The sequence below is a fragment of the Ovis canadensis genome, chromosome 15, assembly GCF_042477335.2.
Source record: "Ovis canadensis isolate MfBH-ARS-UI-01 breed Bighorn chromosome 15, ARS-UI_OviCan_v2, whole genome shotgun sequence".
In the NCBI taxonomy this organism is placed as follows: Eukaryota; Metazoa; Chordata; class Mammalia; order Artiodactyla; family Bovidae; genus Ovis; species Ovis canadensis.
In genome coordinates this window covers 29373813-29384928 of record NC_091259.1, presented here as the reverse complement: position 1 = coordinate 29384928, position 11116 = coordinate 29373813, and the positions used below count along the sequence as shown (strand labels likewise).

General features: G+C 46.8%; 1 protein-coding gene across 7 annotated transcripts; it reads left to right on the top strand.

The window, feature by feature from the left end:
• Positions 1-60: 60 nt before the first annotated feature.
• LOC138421332 (uncharacterized) lies at positions 61-5583 on the top strand. Of its 7 annotated transcripts, none has more exons than XM_069555494.1 (8): positions 61-1008; positions 1743-1847; positions 2941-3103; positions 3234-3281; positions 3449-3555; positions 3883-3989; positions 4823-4935; positions 5463-5583. In XM_069555494.1, exons 1-2 carry the CDS (start codon positions 143-145, stop codon positions 1789-1791), a joined length of 915 nt encoding a protein of 304 aa, XP_069411595.1. In that variant the 5' UTR covers positions 61-142; the 3' UTR covers positions 1792-1847; positions 2941-3103; positions 3234-3281; positions 3449-3555; positions 3883-3989; positions 4823-4935; positions 5463-5583. The 7 variants fall into 7 exon arrangements, with proteins under 7 accessions (XP_069411595.1, XP_069411593.1, XP_069411592.1 ...); XM_069555492.1 differs by having other exon boundaries at positions 1743-1962; XM_069555491.1 differs by having other exon boundaries at positions 4823-5583.
• Positions 5584-11116: the final 5533 nt, after the last annotated feature.

Below are 11116 nucleotides of genomic sequence, written 5' to 3'. Positions count from 1 at the left end.
GTTTTTCTGGGGAAAGGCAACTGAGTCAGCGGTCAAGGGTAAGGTCTGCAGTGTCAGGCAGGGGTGTAGGGGTCTTAATAAACGATGGCATCTAATGCCAGATCTCTAGGTCTGGACAACGCAAAAGAATGCGAAAAGGCAGATGGGAAAGAAACTCAAATTTCTCAAACTTGAAAGGATGAAGGGATTACCACGGGCAGATTTCAGGGCTCCAGTGGAAACAGAACCTATGGAAATCTGTGGGCCCACCCACCCCAGGTTGGGCACAGGTTTTTCTGCTCAGGAATGTGGAGACCAGTCTAGGGAGCCTCTCCCCCTTGGCTCAGTTAGGGAAACCCAGGGTTCTGGTCTGGAAGAGAGAGCGGGGGGAGGGTCTGGATGCTTCAGCACTGACCTAGCCCACCTCACTCCCACTCCAGTGGAAGTTCCGAGTCCCTTCCTTTCCCACGGGACCAGTGGTGGCTTCTGGGGAGCCTCTGACCTCAGTGTGTCCCTGGTCTGGAAGCCAGCCCTGGGGCAAGCAGCGGGCGGTTGGGGTTTGGCCGACCCTGGGCCTTGGATCGGCGAGGGGCGCACTAGGCTAAGCCCAGTAAAGGGACCAGGCCTGAGAACTGCCCCCCATCCCTCGCGTCTTTTTCTCCTGCCTCCTCTCTCCTTGCCCCCTTTCTGCGCCTTCGTCTCTTTCCCGCCTCCCTCCTTAGGCCCCGCTCCTGCTCGCCCCTATTCCCGTCTCTCCCCACCCCCTCCCTTTCTGGGGCTGGCATTTCCCGGCGGCGCCCGAAGCCTCCAAGTCGAGTCCGCGCAGCGCGAGCCCTGGGGAGGCGTGCGGGGCGGCCCAGGGCCGCGCGCTCTCGGCAGGGAAGCCGCCCTCCAGAAGGGGCCGCCCCGGGCTGCCCGGCTCCCGGGAGAGGCTGAGCGCCCGAGGGGTCGGCGAGGAGGGCGTCCGGCGCGCCGGGAGCTCGGGGCAGCCGCGGCCCCGAGTGGCGGGTGGGGGGACGCGGAGCCGCGGTGAGTAGGTCGGGCCGGGCGAGCGTTCGCGGGGAGGAGGCCGCGGGCGTCCGGGCGCGACTCCGGCCCTGACCTCGACCCCGGAGAGCGCGAGTGCGGGACAGCCGCGCGGGGAGGGGCGGGCCGCTCAACCGGCCGGAGCGCCCGCGACCGTGTCGGGCCGCCAGCGCCTCGCCTGGTCACTGCAGAGACCGCCGCAGGACCGGTGGGAGCCCCCGGGGCCGGGTCCCGGGAGCTAGACGTCTCCCCCCGCAAAGGAGGTCGCGCAGTTCGTCGCCCAGACCCAGGGGATCCGCATCTGGCCCGCGGGGCTGGGCGGCCGCACCCCCGCCGCCATCCACCGTGTCCCGGAGACTTCCTCCCCGGGTCCGCGGCCCCACGGGCAGCGAGTGCGGCCCGGGGTCCGCGCAGGAACCGCCACGGCCCGGCTCTGGGCGGCCGGCGCGCGTCCCTGGCTCATCGCGAGCCTCTAGCTCCCCCCGCCGCCGCTGCTGCGCGCGCAGAGTCCGCGCCGCCGCCGAGAAGTCCCAGGGTCACATCTGTGGCCAAGTGAGCGGGCCGGTGGTGGATCCCGCGGGACGCGGACCGCCGCGGCGGCCGACTGGGTTTCTGGGCCTCTGCCCTGGGGACCAGACGCCGAGTGGGAGCGGCCACAGCGTGGCCCGTGCCCTCTCCTGATCGATCCAGGGCTCCTACTTGCATGCCCTGACTTTGTGCCTCTCTGTTCCATGCAGGAAAAGTCGTGGAAATACACCCGGATCAAAACGCCCCTCGCCCTCGTGACCCTAACCCAGAAGAAGCAGCCGAGTTACCCGACATCGTGGTCAGCAGAAGCTGAGGTGGTGGCTGGATGCTGCAGCTGCAGGGACTCAGCGTGGAGGAGGGCTCCTGTGCAGGGGGAGAAGCAGAGATGCAACATTTTTAAAGTTTCACAAAGCATCCAGCTGCACCCAGGTTCCTGGAGCAGGAGACAAACAGAATTAATGTTTTATACCTTCGGGTATAGGTTTGAGTTTTTTCCCCCTCATGCCAAGTATTTAAAACCTCTAGAAACCCATGATTTGACAATCAATGATTGCGCGATACTTTCAATTTGAATATTCAAAGGCTTAACAAAATGGACTATCTTCTGCAGAAATCCTGCACACAGGCACCCCAGGGAGAGTCCACAGAAACAGGGAGTGAGACCCCTTTTGGTCCTGACCCTTGCTTTTACTGTATTTTGAGCATTTTGCCCACCTTCCCACAGAGAGGGCAGAAATCCTCAAAGATGCTCTGTGTTTCTGCCTCAAAGGGAGCTCTGGGATCCATGAGTGACCTAGGCTGCCCTTCATGTCCACCTGAGCCAGACTGACTGGGCTGACTGGTTTCCATCTCCTCAGTCTCTGTTTTAAGGGAAAATCTCAGGTTTTGGGGAGTGAACGTGGCAGCCAGTAGGTATGGCCTGGCAAGAAGTCACTCTGGGCCCAGGTTGCAGGCTGGAGGCCTGCAGAGGGCTTCGCTCTGCTCCTCATCTCCGTCTGGCCCCGCCTGGCCACGTGCCGGCTTCCCTCCCCTTTTCCCCCCTGCTCTGTGTCTGTGCCCCAGACACTGGGGTTTCAGTACAGAATGCCTGCACATTAAGACCCTTTGCTCCTCCCCACAGAGCTGGGGATGCCTGTGGGGCCTCACCCTCTGGAGAGTTTCTGATTCTGGTGGTTTTTCACTATGAAGTTCCCTTTTTGTTTTTTTTTTTCTCTCCTCTTTTTCCCTCTAGAGCCACCCCTGCCTTTTGGCCACAGGAGCGTGTGTTAAGAAAGGATAATAAGCTTGGCTTTTGCTCATTTTAGCTGAAAGAATATGGATTTGGGTTCAGGCCTTCACACTTTGGGTGAGAGGTGGGAGGGCTTTGAGGTCAGCTGCCCCCTCGGTCCCGGCCTAATCCCCTCACAGATAACCTGACGTTGCGCTGGGTTATGCTCTCCAACCACCTGCTGTACCTCCCCTGTGTGATCTGGAAGCTTGAGAAGATATGAGAGGCCCAGAGAGTGAATGGGTGCCAGGCAAGATCCTCTCCTAGCCCCCAAGGGAAGGCAGAGTGGGGTTCCCTTTCCAGGTAAGCCAAGACATTTCCATGTTGCCAGGACAGGCAACGCTTATAGGCCCCTGTTCTTTGTTCTCTGAAATGCGTACAGTGGATTTGAGTGTAAAAAATACCCAGATGCTCTGGGATGTGTTGGTTGCAGGGTGGAGAAAGGAGTTCTCTAAGAGTGACAAGACACCAAGAGTGGTGGGTAAGTTGCCTGACAAGTGGAGCCATGTCTCTGGGGGAGGAGATCAGGGCTGGGGACCCTTGAGGTGGGCCTGGCAGTAGATTTGTCAGCAGTCCACCCAGAATCTGTCAGCTCTGGAGCCTCTTTCTCCAAAGGCACTGAGCCTATGTTTTTCTGATGGACCTTAGGACCAGCCTGGTGAGGAGGGGAAGGCCACCGGGAGTTTAGAGAGGAGAGCCCCTGTTTCCTTTCTCCATGCCCTCTTGTGCATGGGCACAGCCCTTCTCAGGAAACAGTGAGTCAAGCAGCGCAGAATTAGGGACGGTCTCTTGTCCTTCTATCTTCCGTTCTCTTTTGCCCTCCTTTTTGTTTTACACTTATTTTCTTTTGATTTGCTTAAAAAAAAATCTTCTCTTGCACCTTTGTGTTATTATTATTATTTTTTTCCTGGGTTTCTTTTTTTTTTTTTTTGGTCTCTCTTTTTGTCATCACTTTCCTCCATTCGTTATCTGTATTGCTGTTTTTCTCCTGGGCTTTGTGTGTGTGTCTGTTTTCCTGTGTTCTGGGGCGCTGTCTCAGTTTTTCAGGCTTAGTCACCTTCCTAATTTCTCCTTTCATGCAGAGATGGGCGGGGATGGCAGGAGCCATAGAGTGCCCTTAGCGACATCATGGAAACTGATGGTGGTGACTGGTTGCCCTTTGGAGAAGGCAGGCAGGGCTGCGTGAGAGGTGAGCGGTGTGGAGGCCACAGGCTCTATAGGGACAACAGAGACCTCTCTGTCCCTTCCTCCAGAAGCCTCTGCCCAAACCAGAGCAGCAATTCTGGGGGCTTCTGCGTTGGCCCCTAGCTGAAGTGATGGATGTTCCAGTGCTGTGGCTAGCTAGCAACTTTGGAAAACTGGATTTCCTTAGGCTGGAGGCCTGATTTGAGAAACAAGGCCCCCGCACCCCTCCTGCCCTAGTTTGCAGCCTAACATTAAGGAGTTTGGTTTCCACTGTTTCTATAATTGCAAAACCCTAGCACAGATACTTAAGAGCCAGATGCCACACCTGTAGGGTGAGGGAGTGTTCTTTCTAACTTGCACCTGTAAATTGTCCTTGTGGGGCCACGTGAGTCTTGTGGCCTGGAGCAGTGAGCTCGGCTCTGAGACCCCATAGCTTTGGATGTTCCTCATGGACGTTTTAGAGTTTGTCCTTCACTGAGTGTTTGTTGCAAGTCATGCACTGAATGGTAGAACCTCCCCAGATCCCAGATGAGGAAACAGGGTCAGAGGGATGAGCAACATGATCAAGATTACTGAGCAGGTACATGCAGGATTAGGAATCAAAGTTTCATAAATCCCTTACTCTTAACTATCATAGTTATCTCCCTGATCTTTTATAGCAGACACTTTCAAACTTTTTAGACTTCAACCCACAACTAAGAAATTCATCTTACACGTTCACATATTGTAACAGTATTTATATGCTTATAGAACAAATTTTCGTGGAACAATGTACTCCTATGCGTGTAATATGTTCTGAAATTTTCTGTTCCATCTTTTCCATCTCGTATTATTTAGGACAAATCTATGTTGATTGGGAGTCGCTGAGATAATTTAATGATCCGCGGATGAGTTGTGACTAAAATTGGAAAATCCTGGCTGTGAGACATGCGGACCCACTCGTCAGAGCTGTGCGTGAACAGCACGGGCTGTTGTGTGTGGACTCTGTGCGCTGTCTGCTGTGCTGTTGGCGTGTGTGGGGAGGCTGGGGCAGTGCAGATACTGACTGGAGAGTGGTCTGTAAACACTGGGGTCACTGGAACCCCGAGAAGAGGCTGCCTGGAGGGGAGGAGGAGCTGCTAATTAGGCTAATGACAGCTTGTGTGCCTCAGACTGGGAACTCTTCTTTCTTGCTGGGGGCATGTGCTGTGCTTAGTCATTCAGTCGTGTCCAACTGTGTGTGACTCCATGGACTGTAGCCCTCCAGGCTCCTCTGTCCATGGGGATTCTCTAGGCAAGAATACTGGAGTAGGTTGCCATGCCCTCCTCCAGGGGATCTTCCCAACCCAGGGATCAAACTCAGGTGCCCCACACTGCAGGTGGATTCTTTACCGTCTGAGCCACCAGGGAAGCCCAAGAATACTGGAGTGGGTAGAATATTTCTTCTCCAGGGGAACTTACCAACCCAGGAATCGAACTGGGGTCTCCTTCATTGCAGGTGGATTCTTTACCCACTGAGCTACCCTCATGGTTACCTGCTAAGTGTCTGCCCTGAGGTCCTGATCATCCCTTTGGAGTTTTTAATAAAAGACTGAAAAATAAAATGTTGTGGACTTTAACAGTTTCTCTTGCCTCAAAATGTAACACAAGGTCCTGATGTTTGGATGTTTAAAGGGATCTCTGAGGTATTGAGACAGACTTGGTGTGTTTTTCAAACATCCCTGCTGGTGGTCGTCTGGCCTAGGCTCCCTCTACCCTTGGGGATGAACTGTAGGCCTGTAGATGAGTCTTGAGGAAATGGGAGCTCACTGCATGTCAGGCAGCCTGTTCCTCTGCTGTAAATGTAACGATCACTGGCTGAGCCAAAATCCAATGTGTTGTGTTAGTCGAGCACCATCTACGTGCGTGGCCTGGTATCAAGCACCAGGAATACGAAGGCAGAGAGTCCTGCTTTCTGCCATCAACTGCTTGGTGAGTAACGCGGATTACCTGTTCTCCCACTTCCACACTGCTGCTCCTTCATTATGGGTCTGTCCAGCACATTCGTTGGTTCATTCATTCATCCAACAAGTGTATAATGATGACCTGCTTTGACCAGGCCCAGAGCTAAGCCTGAAGAAGTTATCACACTTCCTTCCACTCCTGCTGCAAACCTCTTCTTTTTGAGGTTCACCATCCATAGTTCCTCTAAGCCTTCATGTATTACAATATTTCAGATCTCTGAGCCACTGACCTTAGAAACCCTTAGTTGGTCCTTGACCGTCTTGAAGTCCTGTAACACCAGAAGAATGGGAATAGAATACATTTCTTTTTAAAGTTTTAAGCTGAATATTTTAACTGAAAAGTTTTGGCAGGCTTTTGTATGCAAATGACACTGCAAAGCATGATATTTTTCCCCCAAAGTAGGAGATTTTATTAAATTACACACATTTGACACATGGATATGGAAAGACTTTCAGTATAAGAAGAAGAAGGAGTTTATTCCCTCTAAATTTGACTATGGCTATAAATTCTCTTTATTAATGCAAAGTTCTTTTGTCATTCTTACTGAGGAACACTGTTACCAAACCTTGTGTGTAATATCAAGTTCCAAAAGTATGGAGGAAACAAGTACTTACTGGGACCAGTGTGAATACGTGGTCCATATGAAAATGACCAGGAAAACTATTATACGAAGGTTATTTAATGATTTGTGGTAAGTCAAAGTCTTTCCATAAAACAGATTCAAAGTTTTTACTTTAAGAGACTTCCGTGGGGAATGAGCATTTGATAGTTTATCATTTAGGAAGATACCATCAAATTCTTCTTGAAAAGTTCATCTTTTACTTAAAACATTTTTATTATGCAACATTTCAGACATACGAAAGCATTAAGATTACCATGATAAAAGCCTATGAATATATTATCAAGGTTAAGAAATATTATCAAGGCTAAGAAAAAATAATCGCTCACTTATGTTTAAATTTTTGGATTTTTCTACCTAAGATATTTGGTTAAGAGAGAAGGCTATTGATTTTTCTAATGTGAAGAGCTAATTCTTAGATATTGTTTGTTTTATCCACATTTTTTCCCTTCAGAACTTGGACATTTTTTACCTCTTTTCCTTTTGGCTTGTAATATACTGACAATTGCATATTACAAACCCACATATCTTATTTATCAGGAATTATGAATAAAGGACACTTTAATATCAAAGATCAAATAAGTCATGGTCTTATCATTTACAAATAAGTATAAAAGATTTTCTTATTATTTATTTATTCTGATCTTTAGGGTTTCTAATTCCTAATCTATTTATCATATTTGTTTTAATCACACCAGATATAATACCAAACACTGAGTAACTTTTATTTCTAAGAATTCTTAGTAATATTTACAGTCTACATAGATCCTAAATGAATTCATAAAACATTTTCTGTGCTACTTCAAAGGTTCAGTAATTTTCCTTGTTAAAGACATTCAAAAATACAAAATTAATCATCTTAAATATATTACCAGTAAAACTCAATATCCAGTACACTAAGTTAAACATTAAACCTGGCGAGGATTTTCTTGAACATCAGAACTGTCATCCACAGTGTTGGGATCTAAGTTGTTATTCATCTTTGTGGTATCATTTTTGCTCAATTTAACAAAGACTAACGGTAACACCTACAGCCTGCTGGACGCTAAGCCAGCTTCTGAGGACATAGAATTGAAATAATCAGGAGTCTTTTCCTTGATGAGTCTAGTTAGAGAAGCCTCTTTAGCCAGAGGGTACAATTTTGCGCTTAACCCCTCAAGAGTCAGCATTTATCGAGTATGGTATATAAGAGGAGCAGGTTAATATTGTTTTCAACGGAAGGGCTACCTGATAAAGAACTTAATGACAGAGTGTAAAGAATGAGTATAGGGACTTCCCTGGCGGTCCAGTGGCTAAGAATTCATTTTGCCATGCAAGGGACATGTGTTTGATTCCCTGCCGGGGAACTAAGATCCCACGTGCTGCTGGGCAACTAAGCCAGGGTGCCACAACTGAGCCCGCACGCCTAGAGCCCAGGCTCTGCAACAAGGGAAACCATTGATTGCAATGGGAGGCCCGTGCAGCACAGCTAGAGCAGCCCCACTTGCTGCACCTAGAGAAAGCCCACACGCAGCTAGCAAGACTCAGTGGAGCCAAAATAAAATGAAGGAGTAAATAAAACATTTTTAAAAACAGTATAATTTTAGTAATTTTTAATTTTTTTTTGGTAGAATGACTGTAACGTAATGTGACTTAAACCTTGGACACCAATTGTTATTTCAATTCTTTAAATATAACTGATGTTTTATTTTTATGAATGTATTATTTAGATTTACACAGTAAAAATGGATCACAGAGGAATGACTAATACCTTTATACATACACACATATATATATACATGCAAATATTTATTTTACTATTGGGGTTAGTAATTCTTTTCCCTTTGTGGAATTTTCTGTACAAGAAGTACTCTAGTACTAAAATCTCCCCCTTTTCCACTAGAGCCATCATATTGTATTAAATATTAACTGGGCTGTAGCAAGTCATAATGCTCATTTACAAGAAGTTATTTAATAAATGAGGCAAAGCTATTGTTTTCTTCTCTCATTCTTTGGGATTTGTATAGTATTAGAAGAGAAATGCAAACACTTTCAACTACATACTATAATATCTGTATTTAGTGATTTATAGGCAATCGCCTCTATTTTAGTTTTTGCATGGGCAAAGTTTGCTTTCCATTTTTTGTGGACATTGTCCTCTAGGGAGATAGCTTGAACTTGATATCACCATCTCTGCTTACATACTTTGTTTATTTTAAAATTGTTATTGGAGTATAATTTATTTACAGTATTGCGTTAGTTTCAGGTGTACAGCAAAGCAAATCAGTTACACATATACATATATGCACACTTTTTTAGATTCTTTTCCCAATAGGTCATTACAGAGTATGGAGTAGAGTTTCCTCTGCTATACAGCAAGTTCCTATTAGTTCTTTATTTTATATATAGTAGGGTGTGTATGTCAATGCGTCTGTCAATCCCTTTAATCTCTGCTTATTTCACATCTTAAGAGACCTAAGAGGGATGGTGTTTTGAACCTAAGCTCTTAAATTTTCTCTCACTTCCCCAGAAAAGCTGTGAGTCTGAGAAAAGCAGGTTTAATAAGGAGAGGGAAAGGAGGTGTATTATTATTATTTTTTTGACATCGTGCATTATTACAAAAAAGGCACAGTTAGTCTCTGGAGTGCTCTAGGAAACAAAGAGTACATGAATGGGAAATGGAATAGGGAAATAGAATTAACTTCCCTGACATAAGTTTATATCTTGGTTTCACTTTTTAACAAGTATTGTAAATCCCCAGAGCAATAAAACAGAATTAAATGAAAATATATGCAGTATAGCAATACACTGTCAAGCTAAATAGAATTCTTAAAAATTATTTACTGTATTGAATTATTACTACCATTCCCCACTCCACTTGACCTTTTAGACTGGAGAACTGAAAAGGACACAGCCTATGGGCTGGTGTGTGTCTCCTTTTTTATAAATTAAATTTCCCAAACACTACGAAAAGACTTGCATGCTCTAAGAAGGATGTAGACACCACTGGTCACTGAGCTCTACTTATCTGAGAGCCAGGTTATGAGAAGAAGAACATGACAAATGAGCAGAAAGCAGCAAACCAAGAGAAAAAAGCATGCCTAATATTTAGTGTTATAATCAAATCAAAATTAAAGTTACAGGAACATATTTATGATTTACGCATACATTTATAATATCTGTGTTGCGTGATACTTGGTAACACAGAGAAGCAGTAGATGACTGTAATTATTATCAATTTCATACAGTCGATCTAGAAAAGTGACTTTAAGACCGTTCCTTGTGAAGGATCCTGTACCTCCAGGGATGGCCAGATCTTCTCCTAATGAGGGGCTTGTCGTCCAGGTGTGAGTGAAGCTGAATGACAGATGGCTCTGCCAAAGATACTGGTAATCAGGACTAAGTTCTCCAGTTTGATCAGACTTCAGAAGGGCAGCTCCCTCTCCTGTTGTAGAAGCTACCCCCTTCCATGGTAGCTCAAAGTGAATACTGAGCAAAGTAAAGATTAGGCTGTGGGAAGGAGTGTGGGAGGAAGAAGCAGCCAGGGGACCTGGGAGAGTGCGGTCCAGCAGCTAAGGACCACCAGTGCTCCTTCCATCAGCATCTGTTCCTCTGAGGATGCTCTCCCAGGAGTGGGGTGAGGAGTAGGAGTAAAAGAGGCTCCTATTCAAGCATTTCTGTGGGGATGCCGCAAATCAGGAGTGTGGTTGCTCAATCAGAATATACTCTTGAATGCCCAGAGAAGGAACATCAATTATTCACTTCTAAGTGTGAATTACTATCCGTTTTTGACTTTCTAGACTTGTAAACAGAGCATGGGACCCTGTCACAGAGGATGTGGTGGAAACTGTTTTGAGTGGCTTTGGGCCCCTAGGAGATGGAGGAAAAAAACATTGGATTAGGAGAAACCTGAAGGGTTAGAAAATGTGGTGAAGGGAATAAAGAAAAGAAGGTGGTAAGAAGACAAAAGGAAGATTCTGGGTGTAACCTGTGGAGCTTGACACAGGCTTTGCAAAGTTAAAGTGTGTGCAGGGTGTTTATGATGGGCTTGGCCTGCAGACAGGCATGGTACTTGGTGGGAATTACTGTGAGAGCTTAACTGGCAAAGGAATCCAAACCAATGAGACTTATATGAGACAGATTGATGCTTCAAATATCAGTTTCTTCATTTATACAAAGTAAGACCTATATATTTCTGGCCAATGAGCCACCAGCAAGGTCTCTCTTCAAATAGGAGGTGTGCGCACATCTGACACTATGTCCTTTAGAGCCCCTTTGCTTCTGGTGTTCTTGCCGACAGTCTAGGCCTGCTGTCTGTGTTTTCCTTATAATGCATGCATTCTTATTTGATTATAGAACATCCATTTTACTAATCCACTCTGATAACTATTGGTGTATTCCATCAGAGAAACAATATCTAGCTTAATTGATCAAAGAGGCCATTGGTCAAAGAAAGGTTTTGGCCTTTATTGTTTTGGGGATTAGCCTAATTTTTGGACATCCTGGGCTTTAGTGCAGAGTCAAAACCATGTAGTCATGAAGCCATAGTG